General features: G+C 33.2%; 1 protein-coding gene across 4 annotated transcripts; it reads right to left on the bottom strand.

The window, feature by feature from the left end:
* Nucleotides 1–909: 909 nt before the first annotated feature.
* LOC115875565 (WAS/WASL-interacting protein family member 2-like) lies at nucleotides 910–17,738 on the bottom strand. 4 transcript variants are annotated; one of them, XM_030891066.1, is made up of 9 exons: nucleotides 17,539–17,738; nucleotides 15,292–15,478; nucleotides 13,272–13,430; nucleotides 13,030–13,217; nucleotides 11,091–11,373; nucleotides 10,250–10,428; nucleotides 9,887–10,117; nucleotides 7,752–7,950; nucleotides 910–2,003 (listed from the first exon to the last, which is right to left on the bottom strand). In XM_030891066.1, the coding sequence occupies exons 2-9, from the start codon at nucleotides 15,458–15,460 to the stop codon at nucleotides 1,924–1,926; spliced, it is 1,488 nt and encodes a 495-aa protein (XP_030746926.1). In that variant the 5' UTR covers nucleotides 15,461–15,478; nucleotides 17,539–17,738; the 3' UTR covers nucleotides 910–1,923. The 4 variants fall into 4 exon arrangements, with proteins under 4 accessions (XP_030746926.1, XP_030746925.1, XP_030746927.1 ...); XM_030891065.1 differs by having other exon boundaries at nucleotides 15,292–15,469; nucleotides 17,539–17,737; XM_030891067.1 differs by lacking the exon at nucleotides 17,539–17,738 and adding an exon at nucleotides 15,542–15,604 and having other exon boundaries at nucleotides 15,292–15,469.
* Nucleotides 17,739–18,637: the final 899 nt, after the last annotated feature.

The following is an 18,637-nucleotide window of genomic DNA, read 5'->3' as shown; positions in this document are numbered from 1 at the left end:
TATAAAAAACTTGCAAATAAGAATAAATAATAATACAAATAAATGCATTAGGGATAATAATACCAACATATACAAAATAAAAATATATATACTCCGTGACTAAAACATAATGATTGCATTATTGAGCAAACAACATTACTTCATAGTTTTTTAAACGTCTCTATCGACATTTAATACGTTTCATTTTATTTTTTTGGGACACTCTCACTTCGTTTTGATACAGATTGGGAGAGGGACAAAAATTTTCAAATTTTCTGACAGATTCAACAGAATGATACACACAAAATATATAGATAAGAAATATACGGACTTTTCTCTATGTCTAACACAAATTTTAACTGTATAATATCAAAGTTTTTACCAATACCTAATCCTGGATCTGATATTACTACACATATTTGATAAATACTTTTTCAAAAATACTGAGGGTTATTGCTAATCATTCCCATATTAAAAAAATCCTAAATGAACAAAAAAAACTTTTTACAAATTAAAAAAAATGTTACATATAATTTGATCTAGAGAGTGATATTCTTCGGTAAAGGACTACCGTATGATCGAAAAAAAAACGGCGTCAAGATAGACTTACGATAAATTTGAAATATAAAATAACAGCGATCTTATCATTTCCAAACCAACTCTGACGCCGTTTTTTTATTTCGTTGCTATGGTATTTTTAAAGTTGATTTACAACTAGAGAAATTCATATCTATTGTATGGATATTCTTTTAATAAAAGAAAAAGTTCCATTCTTCTGTAATTGGCAAAAATGTTTCTAGAGTTGATTTAAAAAAAAGGGGACATTTGTTTGTCTTACAACCGTCTAACGTTTTTTCTAAGTTATACTGTAGGTAGATATACAGGGTGATCCGAATTGTTATCGGGAGACTTAGGCAATATATTATATTATTCTGCAGATAAACGTACAAATGTATTTCTTAAAATGTTTCGTTTCGGAGACCCCCTGGTGTAGACATTTCATTTTTATTTAGTTTTTTTTTCAAATAATTTCTGAACTAACGTAGATGTTTGGATGAAAATTGGTGTTTTTTGACATGAGAAATTCCATATCTATGTGAGTAAGACTCCTACTTATAGGAGGCACCACTTGCAAGTTTTTAGCTGTTCTGAAGAGTAACAACTGTCCGTGCCTGTATTACACTACTGAGAGAAAAAATATATAATTTTGCCATTTGTTATGTAATAAAGGGTAAATTTGTTTGTGTAATAAGTTACGTCCTCTTCAAAACAAGAAAAAAAAAGTAGGTGGCGCCTCCTACAAATAGCAGTCATACTGATATCAAAATCGAATTTCTCATGTCAAAAAAACACCCAGACACCAACTTTCATCAAAATATCTACATTAGTTCAGAAATTATATGGAATAAAAAAATTATTAAAAATTAAACTTCTATAACCTGTAAGTATCTCCGAAACGAAACATTTAAGAACATAATTTTTCACGAACTTTTTTACTTATTTTTATATGCAGAATATGCTGCCGAAGTTGCCCGAATATAATTCGGACCACCCAGTATACAAAAACACAGGCATGCCCCCTACAAATGTTACTTTGAAACTACCGAAAAATAAACTCTTTCACTTCAGGGCAAAATTATGTTAACAAATACATCCCAATATTTTTCTAAATCCAAAAAAAAACCTTCTAAATACTTTCAAACGAACGTATCTACCTAGTAACTATGACTAATAAGGCCCCAATGGTTAACAAAGTTTATTTTTAATTTCGACTCGCCCTGAAGTGACGTCACAACGACCACACCATGTCGGCTTCAAGGTGGTCGGTGAAAACAGGGTGCCCGCTTATTTTAATGGTCGAGTATTTCCAGACGTTATTTATTATTATTATTAAAAAACGTTGAATTATCGCAGTTAGTGTCTTAATAATTACGAAATTTGATGCTAGCAAGTCGAAGTGGAATTCCAAACTCTACTGGGCGCCTGTAAATGAGGAGGCAGGGGGGCTTGTTGCTTGTTTGTCGCTGGAAAAAATACGTTAAGGTTATAGATTTCGTTAAAAATTGTCGCATTTACATCAACACCCATTAGACCTAGAGCTCTAAGAAGGAAAATAGAGAGTTACAAATGAAGTTCCAGTTTCATAATAGTGAGAGTTAGTAATATACAGGGAAATCAATAAAAGTTGGCGTATGCACATGGCGTCATCAATATAATTTGACTTTAAGTGTCAAATAAATTCGTAATTTTGTGACCGATTTTTTCACTTCAATTTTACACAATACAAATTGAATGTCCAGGGAAAAAACATGATAAGCGCCAATTTCTTAAATTTTTTTTTAGCTGTTAAATCCATGAAATATGCCTAGTAAAAATATGCATACAGGGAAAGAACCTGATAACCACCAGCCGTACAATGAAATAACTTAAGTCCATTTAACTGCGTTATTATTTTTCCTTCAAGTTGAGTCCTGCTTCGTGCACGGACCATTATGTTTATTTTTAAGGTCCGATGGAGTACTTTCACCTGTGCTGTGCGTCGTGCATCTGCGCATGTGAAACATTTTAATCATATAGCAGGTCCTCGCGCAAATGGATCGTCGAAGCTAGTGGTCCGAACGGATCATCCGCTCCCATGTGAAAATATTCGTATAAACTCATGGTACTTGTTCAATCAACGGACGACCCGCGCGGATGTTCCACTCCACGTGAAACGGCACAACAGAAACGATCAGCGCGGACCGGCCGGAAGAAAGCAGCCATGCGAAACAGCACTTAAAGTTTTGATTTTTACCATTATGTCTTTATATATACGCTGTGTCTAGGTGCACGTTAACGTGTAATAAAAATAAAACTTCGATGCACGCGAAACGCGTATTTCGCGTACGATCTAAACAAAAAAAATAACCCCAGAGATTAACCAAAGCAATCAAAATACGCCGTAGGCTTGTTTGGTATTACCAACAGCTGCAAAAAAAAATTAAAAAAGTTCTACATTTGTGGGTAATCGATCTGAGGATCCCTCGCTCCCGAAGCGACAACTTCACCCACGCAGCCACAGGCTGCTTTCGTAACTAGGCTATAACTAGGCATTACTTAGTGCGGAAAGCTTTCCAGTTTTTCCGTGTACCTAAATATTATAATAGGGTACACGTTAACGTGTACCTAGACACAACGTTATATATAACGATAACTTTCTGGAGACTCTGGCCAAGTTAATATACCTGTGTATTAATATAACTGTAAGTTCCCGAAAGTACCCCTACAAATTTTTATTTATTAGAAATTCAATTGCGTAATATTTTCGACGTTTTTGATGATGACGTGCATATCAACTTTTATTGATTTCTTTATAACAGTTTTCTTATTACATACAATGTCTAGATTTAAATGTAAAGTGCTCTGGAATATGAACAAAAGACGAAAGAACCCTTTATGTCAAAGAATATGATTCAAATTATTGAAGAATCACTCAATGGTAGATATACAATTATTTTTATCCCTTACTTTAGCACTGGCTCTAAAATATACTCATATATCATTTTTAAACAAAAATATTTCTGAAATTTGTTTCCCTTATCAAATTTTCAAAAACCAGCCCTTAGAAAAACTGTTTAGTTTCTTCTACAATTTCATAATGCATTATTACTTCACCAAATCAAATCATTGACTAGGAACCAATAAAAATCAAGTTAATCAGAAATGGAGATGAACATAACACACAGTTTAAAAATACTTTAAAATAAAACATATTGTTATATAATATACTGTATAAGTTTACTATTAGCAGGAAGACTTGAATAAGTAATCAATATACAGATAAATTGAAGAAAATATACGTCTTTCGTGTTAAAAGTTAATCTAATCTGGACACTTAAGTATACAGTATGTCCTAGGATTGTCTTTAGAAGAGAAAAAACTTTTTTATTGATATTTTGAGAAAAATGCATTCTTCATAAAGAATGTTGTTTCTTCTAAAATGGTTTAGAGAAAATTGTAAAAAACATGAAAATATGTTTGTCAAAAAACATGAGAAAGTCCTAAAAATCAAAAGCCGTTTCTATGGTAATATAATTCTGATTTCATTCTTGGATTATTATTGATAGAATTTTAATTAAAGCCATATTTTTTGCTGTTATAAAAAGTCAAAGAAGTACAAAATTTATTTAGTTCAATGCTAGGGAAAGGGTGATAATAACAGATAAAGATTTCAGTTAACGTCTCCTTTTTGCTGCCAGGGCTAATCTGGACGGGGCCTACTTTGTTTACGCGGAATCCAAACCGCGGTCCTCGGCCATATCATGGTCAATGGCCTACCGACTTAGGAAGTGTCTAAATCAACTCTTACTCACGAGATATCCGATCTCATCCGACCTCGAACCGGCGTGAATAAGCAGTGTGTATCAATAGATTTTACACTTTTCCCTTGAACAACAGCACGATACAGAGTTTCGAACTGGTCACCCGTCCATCCACCAGTAACACCTTACGTCGCTTAATTTCGGTGTTCTAATGGGAACCGGTGTTTCAACGTAGCTAGGCCGTTGCTTGGAAAGGGTGATAATTGTTATCGGAAAATGTGATACTTTAGCAAAAAACAACAGCAAAAAATATGACGTTAATTAAAATTCTATCAATAACAATCTATCAAAGAATGAAATCGAAATTATCTTATCATAGAAAGGCCTTTTGATTTTTTAGGAATTCATATTTTAGCAACCATATTTTCAGTTTTTTTTTCAATTTTCTCTAAAACGGTATGGAAATTTGAAGAAGTATAAACGGGATTAACCATTTTAGAAGAAGCAAACTTTTTTGTGAAGTATGCATTTTTCTCCAACTGTTTATAATAAAACAGCTTTCCCTCTTGTAAAGACAAGAGGACTTGTAGTCTGTCTAGCGAAAGAATATAAGAGATTGACAGTTGTAGTAGTTTGTCATTTTAATTGAAAACGCGAATGAAATGTTTTATTTTGCGTGCCATCTGTCAAAATCATATATTCTCTCGCTGGATATACTTTATATGAATTTAGTAATATATTTTTCTAAAACATGCTGTGTTTTTGGTTCTACCTACTTTATTAACCACTTAAGCACAAAGTAATTGATGTTTAATTAACCCAACATTGTTTTTATTAAGAGTAAAATTACTTGATGCTTAAATGGTTATGCAAAACAAAATTAAATAAAATACAAAAAAACTATAACAAAAAAGTACCCTAATGATAAAAAAGAACACAGTAAAAGGTTAGTGACTGTAGTAACCGATCCATGCACAAAGAAAAATTATACATGCAGCAATCCTCTATTAGCAGGATGATTCTAAATTAAACAGAAAAAAAAAATGAATTAGAAAAAGTACAATGGATAAGGTAAAATATGAGGAATAAAGGAAAAAATAACACAAAACAGAAATTGTATTATGAAAAAATACACAAAAAAGTGTAAGTTAATAGACAAGAAAATGTATAATGCCCACACAATTCAGGGTGGCCCACATTTCAGAAGCCGCACTTATTTTGAGAAAAAAAATCAAGATAGAACCCGCCCGTTCTTGTACATTGGTTATGTAACAAAAAATGTTGTTTATCTCAAAATAATAATTTTGGCACTTAGAACAATATTTACGTCAAGTCTTATATGTTAGTGAATCTCTATAACATGAAATTTTCTAATTAAAATGATTCTATAGGCGACTCTTAAAATCCTGCTACTGATTAGTGGGTCACTTTGTATACCGTGTGTTGCATTGCCGCCCCGAACATAGTCAATAAGAGTTTCCCATTTTATTTTAGAGAAAAAATTGTGTGTAACTTTTTAAAAATAGTCTATATGTTGTAAAGGATTTATTTTCTGTACATTTTCCAAAAAGGCCAGAACAGTTATTAAAAATAAATAAATTAAATATTCTTAAAATGAAAACAACTTGGTAGTTTCATCTTGTAACAAGTAAGTACCAGAACACTTGGAGAAATAGTCGAAAAAACAGCACTCTTGGCGAATTTTGAATAAGCATAAAATTTTAAGTCATTTAAATATTCCGAACACCAAGAATAAAATGGACGAGGGGTGATGAACGTGGGGAAAATTTTCTCCATTTATAATTAACAAGTATGATAATTTGCGAATTGTTTAATGTTTAATAAATAAATTTTCTTTTGAAGTAGTTCTCATTAGCATATTTGGACAAAGCATTTTTTACGAATAATTTGGTACCACACACTTGGTATTTGAGTCAAACTGTCATTATGAACCGCATAATAAAATTTCAAATAAACCATAATGCGAAAATTTCAAAGACATTTGATATGGATTTCAATTCAGAGTGTCATTTTCTATTGAATAAACTAAAAGAATACAGATGGTGTCATTTAAAAATCATTAAAAAAGTTGTAGTCATTTTCGATGAAACAGAAAGTGACCCAAAACAACTGAAAACGTCAATCAATCCTAATTTATGTCATATATTGGTGTGTGTATATATATACACACCAAATCTCGTCTTTTTGTCTCATAAAATAAAAAAAGTTATAGGGGTGTGCCACTTTTGAGACGCACCCGGTATACAGTGTACTTTTTGTAACTTTTCATAGAGAATATAACTTAGGACATTTTTGACAGATCTCTGTAATAGAAAATCATAATAGATTTGTCATATTGTCACATAATTTGTGATTGTTGTTAAACTATTCAAAATGAACAATTTGTTTCATTCTAAAGGTGCGCGCCACTACTACCGAACGCGCCGCATTATTCGCTATTTTGTTTCTTTTTGCCCCTACTACACCCGTATTTGCCAATCGAATTTCTCATCATTCGCTTCCGGAGTCCTGTCTGCGGTGATAAGCATGTTTTTTAATATTTCTCGACAATGAATAACAACGAACAAGAAATAATGATAAGCTCTTTGCTAATAGAAGAAGAATAAATCACGAGAAAGAATCGAGAGTTATGGGTCCACAATATTTGCAAAAGTTTTATCTTTAGGAGGGGAATTCCACACATTATTTCCATATTTAATTGAGGACGAACTAAAAATTTTTCAATATTTAAAAATGAGCCATGAAAAATTTGCGAAATTTCTTAGCATATTGAATTTCTAATCTCCTCTTTGGCTAGTTCGATTTGGCTACCTACGTAGAGTGGAAGGAATTGCGTGTGACGTTAGCAGCACTAGCCGCATTGACCGAAAATCATTCTGGCTCAACAATGCTGGCCGCATTTTCGTCGATGCGATTTGTGCGGCTCTGGTAGTGTGCGCACCTTCATTGAAAGTAACACAAACAATATTTTTCTTTGGTCGATACGGCGCGTGTGGCTCTGGTCAGTGTGCGCGTACGGGGTTCTTTAAAAAGTTTCAAATACATTTTTCTGTAAAATAAAATTGGGAAAACTTATTCATCATTTTTAAAATTTACTTGGGATTTCCTATGTTTGGGTCGACGATATACCATATAAGAATGCACAATACAGTAAATTCGTAAACTAGATGACATAAAAATAGTCAAAAAATAATAATAACCGAAAAATTGGGGTTTTCCTAAATATCTTCGGAAGTAATCAGATTTTTTAGATTTCAAAACACAACGTTGTAAGGTATTTCTAACTTAATGATCTCTATAGCTCTTCCTCTATATGAGACCCCTGTAGAGTACATTCTTATATGGTTCACCGTCACCGTGTATATACAACAAAAAACACACAGACAACACAAAATAATTATTTTATACAGAACCGTTGAGCCTTTCGCACCATTATTTTAAGAAACGTACCTTGACTGTTCGAATAGAGCTTGATGACATTCCTGTAATGGGGCGGACGAGGAAAGTCGTCGGGCGTGGCAAACTTGTCCTGGAATTTCACATCGAAATCGGTGAACGATCGCCGCGTTTGGTTGGTGTCCCTCATCGAGGAGCCGCGAGGTGGCGGTGGAGGCGGATTATTGGCACTGTTGTGGTTACTGTTTGGTATCTAAAATAACGTCAGTTGGTTTATAAACCTGTAACCCAATGTTATCTAAGCCTTAGACCCTATAAAGTTCGCGGAAAAAGATACGGTATAATTTATTATACACATCTTTGTTTCTAAGAATACGACGTATATGTTTCTATTCATTTCTTTCTAGAGCAAGGTTAACATATAAGCTTATCCTTCTCTCCCTGTAAGCTGTTTGAACTGGCGCAATACGATATTAAAATTAAAATATATATTAATAAATCTGTGATCAAGATATAACTGATATGTGTATGTTTTATCTTCGAAAATATTTTTTATATTATTTGAATGTTACTTTAAATATAATTTTCACATAAAAATACCATATAGCTTTAAAAATACTACATTAAACTAGACTATAAAACTCAGGTACGAGGTTTGTGTGATGAACGCTGTTTCGGATTGTAAAAAATAAGTGAAAAAGAATTCAAACTAGGCGTCGCGCGTCGTGTTGTTTTGTGAGAATTTCAAATGTTAATAAAATCGCCGAAAAAATGTTAACGCGTAAAGGAGAGCGTTGTTGGGTGCTATAATATTCAATACCTTAACTTTCCCGGATATTCAACTCTAACTCTCCCGAAACAACGTTTTATAGCTTCATAGTTTCTCACACCGATTTGATTAAAAGCAAAAATGTATTCATTCAATAGGCCAGTAAGCGAGAATAAAAATAGGGTATTACGGTAATACCCGGAGGTACTACCCGGAGTATATCGGAGGTAATACCCGGAGCCCGGAGTTTTGCCTCCGAATTCTTAACAAATTTTATTAAAGTGGCAATATCTCGAAAACCACCGATTTTTTACTAAGATCGTACTATGTTTTTTCTATGAGTTGGTTCATCACCCCTTTCAGTATTATCGTTAACTTTCCGGACACCCTGTATGTATCTGCATTTTTATTGAGTATTTTTTTAGATTAAATTTCTCACTCTGATGGTCAATTCCGGAATCCGGGGATTATAGGTTCTTATCCTGGGATTTCAAAACAGGATCCCAATTCCGAAAATTGCTAGTATACCGGATGCGTCTCAAAAGTGGCTCACCGCTACAATTTTTTTATTTTTTTCAGATAAAAAAGCGAGATTTGGTATGTTAGTAGATGACATAAATTAGAATTGATTGACGTATTCAGCTGTTTTTGGTCACTTCCTGTTTCACCGGAAATGACTACAACTTTTGATTTTTAAATAGCACCCTCGGTATTTTTATACTTTATTTGATAGAAAATGATATTCTGAATAGAATGACATATCATATGTCAACTTTTGACATTCTCGCTTAATAAAAAAACGTATTTTAAAATTCGTATCGTATGTTAAAAACACTAATTAATTCTTAATCAAGAAGCCTTGGAAAAATAGATTTGATCGTCTAATGTTTTTAGTGTCTTGTCCAGGCCAGTTAGAAAATGCTCAAATCGTATTTTTAATCATATCTCAATTTTTTCAAATGTAACGAGGGTGGCTCATTAGTATATTTGGAAAAAGCATTTTTTTACGAATAATTTGATAACACACACTTGGTATTTCAAGTGAAATTTTCGTTGCAAACCGCAAGGTATAATTTTAAATAAACCATATGCAAAAATGTCAAAATTGACATATGAAATGTAATTCTATTCAGAATGTCATTTTCTATCGAATAAAGTAAAAAAAATACCGAGGGCGATATTTAAAAATCAAAAGTTGTAGTCATTTCCGGTGAAACAGGAAGTGACTCAAAACAAGTGAATAGGTCACTCAATCCTTATTTATGTCATATACTAACATACCAAATCTCATTTTTTTTAACTGAAAAAATAAAAAAGTTATAGGGGTGAGCCACTTTTGACGCACCCGGTATATGTATAGACATTATTTATATTTTTTTGAGTTCGCATTTATTAAATTATAAAAAATTATTGAACTTACCGCAGGGGGCGGTCGTACCGGCTGCGCCATTACCGTCTGCTGCGTCTTATTGGGCGGCGGAGGCGGCGCCGTAGAGGGCGGCTGTGGAATACTCGGAGGTGGCGGCGGAGCGTGATTGGGCGGCTTCACCACACTCACTTTCGAAGGGGCGGCAGGCGCGGGAACAGACGGCGGCGGTACCGACGGCCGCGTCGCCAAACCCGGCCGCTGCCTGTTTGTTACCTGACCACCCTGTATATGTAAATAATAATAACGAAATTAGTCTCAAGTATGTATATCATCATTCATGTATCTCATTTTGCGATCGGTTGATTTTTTCACTCCTTTTTTTACTTTTTTATACTGATTCTATTAGAAAATTACCTGTGCGTTTATGGTAGGTCCCAACAACGTCGATATGTTCCTGACTGTTCCGAACTTGATGCTCGTATCGGCCAAGTTGGGGGTTTGGGGGGAAGGCGTTCGCGGCGACCTCATACTTTGTGCCCTGCTGATGGGTTTATTTGGTATAATACTTAATTTTAAGGGTGTTCCCTGTTTGCCTAAAAAATGTATCAAAAATTACTCTATTGCTCTAATAAATTATACCATATGATTGAAAAAAAAACCGGCGTCAAAGACTGCCGGAAATTGCAATCGGTGATAATTTTGGCAAGGTCTAGCCCTAGACGTCATTTACTTTGTCCATATTCTTCTTTATTTTTTAATGGCGCTTACTGCCAATTGGCCTTAAGAAGGTGCTAATTTAATCTTATATTGAGTAAATATGAGTTTTAAATGGTGTATAGTTTACAATTCGAGAAAAAAAAATTTGGAATTAGATTTGTGTGTCTGTAAACGTTCTATCCATTTTTAATCTTCCTATAATTAGTCTTTGACGCCTTTTTTATAAACATACAAGATTAATTCGACCAAAAATGCGTTTATAAATAAAAGAAACAAATCAGTAAAACCACAAAAATAGTTATTTTAAAGTAAACGTATAATTTCTAATTTTAACCAGAACTATTACAGAACAAAATATTTATTATCCAACAAGTGTGTAGTAACTAATAAAACGCTCAAGGTTTTACATTCTATTAAAAAAGAATAAATTGCCCTTATTTCTGGGACACCCTGTATTTTTACTTGTTTCTTCTGGACTAACATAATTTTAAAATTTTAGCAAAGGTAGAGAAAAATAAACAACATATTTTCTACTGACCATTCACGTGCGTGGGAGGTTTGGGCGCCAAGTTGGGTTTGCCGTGGCTGATCACAGGTTTGATGGTCGCGTGGAACGCGCTAATATTTACACCGTTGCCGCCGCTACTGTCCGTACTGTCCAACGAGACCAAGTTCACGTTGCTCTTCGACTTTCGGCCGCTCTGTAGGTGCAGCGTGGACGTGTTGGGCTGGAGGGACGTATGGCTCAGATGAAGACCGTTCGCACTAGGGTGATTCGTTAGTCCTAGAGATTTGATGTTTTTCGTTTCGTCGACGGACATCTGAAGTTAAAATGATATAGACCTTAAGTTAACAATACATGTACAGGTTGGATCAAATTCGACGCTTTTAAAGGGAAACACCCTTTTCTATAAGAGATAGACGAAAACTAATATTGGTGTCTGGAGCTCAATTTTTATCAAAAACATGATGGTGAAAACTGAACATTGATATCTGTTACCGTTTATGCATTTTTAACAAATCGCTGTAACTCTTTTGCCATGGAAAATTTTGTATTTTAAAAAATTAAAAAAAAACATTTCCAATTTCCAAAGCACCTTTATACGTAGAATTTAATGGTTTAAGTATATCAAGAGAACAGTAATTTTTTATTTGGGACACCCCGTATTTTTTAATTAACTGAAAACAACTTAAAATTACCTTTCCAAAAAATATAGCACACTTGATATTTTCTTATAGTCCCCTTCAAAATACAGAATTTTTAAAAGTTTGCTACTTTTTTTAACTAGTAGGCTTTGGACCCCTTATTGACGAACTGCCCCTAATGGAACCCAAAAACATATTTTTTCCAGCAAGACGAGGCACCGCCTCAGAACGCTAAAGTTATCAGTAAAGTTCTGCAGCCAATTTCGAGAATAATTCAACAGCTAACCAAGATCCCGGCCGTTGGTCGTCGAGGCCGCCGGACTTGGTACCTGTTATCCTTAGTAGATTTTTATCTTTGGGGAAGAATAAAGGTTCTTATTTTTAAATCGCCCGTATACGAGTAATCTAGACCAAGAATTACCCCACTAAGTTAATTAATTCCGCGAGAAATGTCCAAAAACGTTTCCGTCTGTCCATAACAGAAGACGGTCCACATGTCAAACACCACCAAAATCTCATGTCTTGGTTTGCTATTAATTTTTATTGTTACTAGATATCGTTTAAATGTGTTGATGTTGTTAAATATAGTTTAAATTGTTATAAAATTCCCCATCTCTCATTGCAAATATTATTTTCGTTTTAACTGCTGCTCACAGCTAGATTTTTTTTGCATTAGAGCCGGCGCCGTTCAAAGCCTACTTATTCAAAGTGGACGAATTTTTAAAAACTCTATATCTCGAAGAGGAATTGAGCAAAATATCAAAGTATGCTATATTTTCGGAAAGGTAAACTTAAATGCATTTTAATGAATTAAAAATATACACCCATACAAAAAATCAAATTTCCTGATGATTATTCTTAAATTATTAATTTAAAAAAAATTATACTCAAACCATTTAATTCTACGTAAAAAGTTGCTTTGGAAATGTTTTCACAAAAATACAAAATTTTCCATAGCAAAAAAGTTACAGCGATTTGTTAAAAATGCACACTTTTGAAGAACACCCTGTAACTACGAAACGGTAACAGATATCGATGTGCGGTTTTCACCATCATGTTTTTGATAAAAATTGAGCTCCTGACACCGATATTAGTTTTCGTCTATCTCCTATAGAAGAGTGTTTCCCTTTAAAGGCATCCAATTTGACCCACACTTGTATATGACAGTGTCCCATAGACGGTACAGAGAATGATACTACAGGCAGATTAAATGGCCAAACAAGGTCATCAATGCCATTCATAGGCCCAGAACCCTTCTGCAGCGTTGCAAAAGCAGTTAATGCGTTGCATAAGTAACTTATATTAGTACTATAACTATTTTGTTAACATACGTTTCTAGTGGGAGCCGGTGGTGGAGGCCCTCTGGTCCTCGTATCACTGGGACTCGTCAACTGCTTCTTCAGCTGATCCTGCACGCTGATAAAATTCCTCGCGGGCTGCTGTACCTTCGGACTAGGACTCTCCACGTTGTTGTTCATGTTTATGTTCGTCGTACTGGAAGAATTCAACGTGGACGAACCTAAAACAGCATTTCTGAATCACTGCCGAAAGATAAACGTCAAAGAAGTGTCACCTAGCCGTCCGGTGGGTTTCAGTTTGGGCATGCCACCCGCAAAAAGACCAGCCAGCGGTAATCCATTGGGTGTCGATTGGTTCGAACTAGCGGTGTTTGAGGTGCTGTTGTTCGTCCCAAAGTTGTTGCTGTTCGAATTTGAAACACTGTTTACTTTCCCTAGAAACAAAATACTATCTATCACGACATGCCATCTACAAACCTTCTTTATTGCTCTTATGAAACGTTCAATAGGTTTGTCTCTTCCGAGGATCTTACTTTGCGCCATGCTCATTAAAAGTTGCACATATTTCCAAAATAATCACAATTTTATACGGTTTAGAAAGTACAAATACATTGTTATGGAAACCAACTTTTCACTGTCATTAAATTGTCATAATCATATGCCATAATCCATAGATAAATGCAACAAGTTTAGATTGGCCCGTAAAAATTTTAGGTCGCGAAATTATTTTGGGTCGCGACCGTACGCGATCTGGCGCTGCTATAGCGGTCGCTATTTAGGTCGTTAAGAACAACGGCAAACAAAAACAGAAATAATTTTCTCTTGTCAAAGTCAGAATCTTCAAAAATCATAATATGATCATAATAATCTTTCAAAATCTAAACCGCTCTCATTAAAGAAATTCCGAAAAGTGTTTATAGCGTCCATTTTCAAAGTAATTATTGCTATCTTGTGAGTTTATTTCAAGTTTTATTTACTCCAACCGGTGATAATTGTGAAAAAGTGGCATTAAAAACTTAAAAAGCTGTGGTGTGAACTGTGAACTGCAAAAACCATCGTGGATCGTGGCATAACGTCGGTTTCCAATCTTTCATAGGTATTTCATACATGTGTTCTTATATAAAATAAAGTTTCTTGTATGTAACACACTGTATTTTATTTATAAAATTAAACGAAAATAATTATAAATTTGAATAAACAATATTTGGCGATATAATTCCGGAAACAGCCGAACCGCTCCAAAATTTTCAAAAGTTTTGGGTCGCGACCGTTGCAAGGATAGCGCCAAATAGTGTTTACATTGTCCTTATGGGCACTTTCCAATCTAAACTTGTTTCATTTATCTATGCCATAATCTTATTTCCATTGTTTAACGACGCTTGTTTTTTGCGTTTTTTACTTTAAAAATTGTATTAATTACTGTTTTATCGGCCACCTTTATATAGCCAAGGATGGAAGTGTGTTCAATGAGAAGTTAATTTTAAGTTTGTGCAGTTAATTATATTTCAATTGTTTTTCCTTGGACTTTCTAAATACTCGTAATAATGACTAGAAAATTTTTGGTGTGTGGAAGTTTTAATATAAAGGTACCCAAATTATCTTTTCATAGAAAAGTGAGGTATTCAGTTGTTCTTGTATTTATATTAAACCACATGCATACTTTCTGATTAGATTTCCTAAGAATATTGATATTCCTACGGAGTGGCTAAATGTATTTTTTATATAATTTAATTCTTGTGACAGTAAACATTCAATTTATTGTTCAAATATATGCATTTTACAAATTAAATTTTTAAAATTAATGTTCAAATTTGGCGCGTGAACGATAGGACCTCGACAAGGATAGATAGAGTAGAAGCACCGCGTGTTCAACAAAAAAAGAAGATAAATGGAAGTTAATATGTTTGCGACAGTTTCCATAGCGATTTACTTGTCCACGTAAGTATATATGCTCTAGGGCTATAATAAACAGTACACTTTATATTAATATGTTTAGATACCATAATATTGACAGATAAGTATCAAAGTAGGAAAAAATTCTGGCGTATGCGTCCCATCTTTTTGCGGTATAAACGGCCGTATCTTTTTACGTTAACTTAGAAATTTGATTTTTTGACAGCTTCAACAGACTGTAGACATGAGTAAATGGTTTTAATTTTTCAACTCGATACCTCCATGCGTTTCCGTGATAAAGGGCCTTGACAGACAGACGGACATCAAAGTGATCCTATAAGGTTTCCGTTTTTTCCTTTTTGGATACGGAACCCCAAGAATCGCCAAAAGAAAAAAAAATACCTGAAATCATAGGAGCGCTCTTATCCACAGTGACGGTCTTTTTCAATTTTGTTCCCTTACGAATCGAGTTTAGGAGGGCCCCTCTGTCATCAGAACCTTTCGGCATGGAAAAGGCAGGCGGTGGAGGCGCCGCTGGGGCCATAGGAGGCGGGGGAGGGGGCCCCGGCATCTTAGATTTCTAATAAATCAGTTCAAATAAAAAAAAATATATTACATACAAGCCCTGCTAAAAAATAAAACATGTACATACATATATAAATATAATCAACTCTTGACTATCGTATAAACATTAATATAGAAACCTACATTTTATAGTGATAGATTTTCAAAAAGTTGGTCAAAATCAGTTAAGTGTTCATTACCTAAGTGTTCTAGAAATTGATAAAATAAATTATTATTTAAAAATAAAATATGTGCGAACTATTAGTTAAACAATACACAACTTAATTTTGCAAAATATTTATCTAACATACAGGGTGTCAATGAATAAATAAGAAAAAATATAAATTTTAAAAATTAAAATTTTAATTATAGTGTTTAATATAATTTTACAACAAACAACCACTAGGTATGTTGATAACAATGAGTTTTTCTATTGACAGTTTAATGGTTACAGTTTAACTATTTAAAAAATTGACCACTCTGTATATACATAAGTATGTTACAGCCCTCAGTTGAAACATATACGAAGGAACACAAAATGTTGTAATTTTGGTGAAAGATTGGAACGCACTGTGGAATATGTTACAAAACCAAGGAATTTGAAAATAATTTTGTCATCTAGATGCATCTTTTCTTGAAAGTTTATTTTTTGGTTCATCTCAATAGCTTTATTTTTTTGGGAGTGTCTTCTTCAAAACGGAATATCTCCAACAAAAGTAAAGTTATTGAGATGAACCTAAAAACAAACTATCAAGAAAGGATGTACCTAGATGATAAAATAATTTTTAAATTCCTTGCTGTCTTAACATATTTTACAGGGCGTTTCAAACTTAACCAAAATATCAACATTTTGATTTCCCTCATATTAATTGACAGATGGAAACTTTCATTTTTAATTTAGAGATACCAAAAAGGTCCAATAATTTAGGTACATCACAGGCTACATATTGCTTAAAAAATAATCAAAATCGGCCCACTAGAACAAAATATACTAAACTTTAAAATATCTAAAAATCTTAAGGTGCCCTTTTTTCGTGACGGTGACTATATTAAGTTTTGTGAGAAACTACCATATTTACACCAATGGAAGTACCCTTTCAGAACTATTACGGATTTTTAAACTATCGCCATTCGCATTATGTGTTTAAGAATAACAAATTTTATGAAAAACAGTTCATCTATGTTCTTAAAAATAAATAAAATACATATTATATTATTTTTCTCTACTCTTTGAAGGGCTGTAACTTAAACCTTGGGAAGCATCTTAGGGCATATGTTTATAAAAACTTTTTGTTGCGAATTTTTATTTTATCTGCAGAATCAGTGAAGTTGGTACACTCTATTTTTTACACCCTGTATGTGTTTATTATTAACAATTTATCAATCACTTCAAATCATGTTTTGTAAGAGAAAAAACTTGAATTTACTTAACAGGTACAAATTGTAATCATTCTAGGACTTCAAGTTAAGGTATTTTTGATTTTCTATAGTCTATAAACACCATTTCTAATGAGTATGGAATTCAAATTCATCAAACCATATTTCCTAATGACTTGCTCAATATTTGAAATGCTTTCGTTCAAAACGTTTTGCATTGTTTAAACGTCGATACGGATTTCTCCATGTGTGTCTCTTTATGGTAAGACATTTATTAAAACAATAATAATTAAAAGTTGGCCATATTAACTGTATATTAGCAGGTTAATAAACTAAACTAAAACTATTATTTTATTCTTATTTAACTCTCTCGACCTAAGTGTATCTACGTATGAAATCGAGATAATATAAACATTCCCAACTTTTTTATCTATACAGTTATAGAATACTATTAATTTATGGCAAGAAAAATTACATTTTAATCTAAATCCATGAGGGTTAGTTATATTCTTCAAGGTTCTTGTCATTCTAAAGTCCATAATATAGACTAAAACCTAATTTATCAGGCCATATAACATCGAAAAACAATTTCGGTTTAATTAAATAATAGAGTTTAGATAAAATGTAAATAAATATTCAAATATAGGTAAATAATAAGTAGGTTGTCAGCTCTTATGACACATAGTAGGTAAACTTGTGGGTACTTACTGTGGCTTGCGTGTATCCCGATTAAATCCTATGAATGTTGGGCATGGGTAAATTACAGGGTGATAGTACCATGTCCACACAGGGAAAAATCACTAAAACTATTCAGTTTTTTCGGTAGAATTCTTAACGAGAGCGAGAGTTTCTATCGGAACCTGTGTTCAACATGGCGGTTGGATAAGTCAACGCGATGATCAAGACGCGCATGCGCCAACAACTTTCTCGTATGGAAGAAAATTATTGTTCGCAAATATTTAAACAATTTTAAAAATATACACGAATTTACAGTTACGATAACAATTAATTACCTTTAACTTATTAGAGAATTGTCAGTGTAAGTTAGATTGATATTTTCTTTTTAGAAACAGAATAGTTTAGGGGTCAATATAATGCGTAATTTGAAGAAGCGCTCTGGGAGATTTTTTAATTCTAAATTTTTAATTTTAGATTAAACCACGCAAAGTTTTATAATAGTTCTTTGTTTCTAAATTGATATTGAATGCGCCCCACGCAGAAAATATATTTTTATCTAATAAGTGTATTATTTCGTTATATAAAATTACATACTATAGATTGGCGAATAATAACTAAAAAAATCATTATTAATGTTTAGTCATTATAAAAACTGAGTCATTTATATTACATCAATTTCTAGTGGTATAGGTGGATTTATATTATATTATTTCGAAATTTAAAGTTAAATTCTCCGAACAGGCGAGTTCTGAAAATTTATTTAATATAATATATTTATAGTTATATGTCCCCGGAGGAAAAACTTTTTTGCTATCTATTAACTTGTTGAGAAAAATGCAATCTTCATAAAAGTTTTTGCTGGTTCTAAATTGGTTAATCCCGTTTATACTCTTCCAAATTTTCATACCATTTTAGAGAGAAATAAAAAAAGTATGAAAATGTAGATTTTAAAAAATGTCTATAGGTACCTAGGTATATGTGGCGGATTCATCTCTCCAAAAAAATCTTCTATGGGTATTTCTCCACAGTGGCGAAATACCCATAGAGGATTTTTTTTGGAGAGATAGATCTTTTTGTTTGTCCTAAAAATCAAAACGCGTTTCTTATAATACATACCCAAGTACATACC

This window comes from Sitophilus oryzae, unplaced genomic scaffold (assembly GCF_002938485.1).
Source record: "Sitophilus oryzae breed Bouriz unplaced genomic scaffold, Soryzae_2.0 scaffold_1389_pilon_pilon, whole genome shotgun sequence".
Lineage (NCBI taxonomy): Eukaryota > Metazoa > Arthropoda > Insecta > Coleoptera > Curculionidae > Sitophilus > Sitophilus oryzae.
Note: the sequence above shows the minus strand (reverse complement) of the source record. Positions and strands in the feature narration are given on the sequence as shown.

Bases quoted from the DNA above. Each gene is read 5' to 3' on its own strand.
- LOC115875565 (XM_030891066.1), bottom strand. From the start codon at position 15,460: ATGCCGGGGCCCCCTCCCCCGCCTCCTATGGCCCCAGCGGCGCCTCCA. The intron at 13,431-15,291 runs GTATTTTTTTTT...TTTTGTTTCTAG, and splicing joins GAGCGCTCCTATGATTTCAG to GGAAAGTAAACAGTGTTTCA. The intron at 13,218-13,271 runs GTGACACTTCTT...ATGCTGTTTTAG, and splicing joins GAAACCCACCGGACGGCTAG to GTTCGTCCACGTTGAATTCT.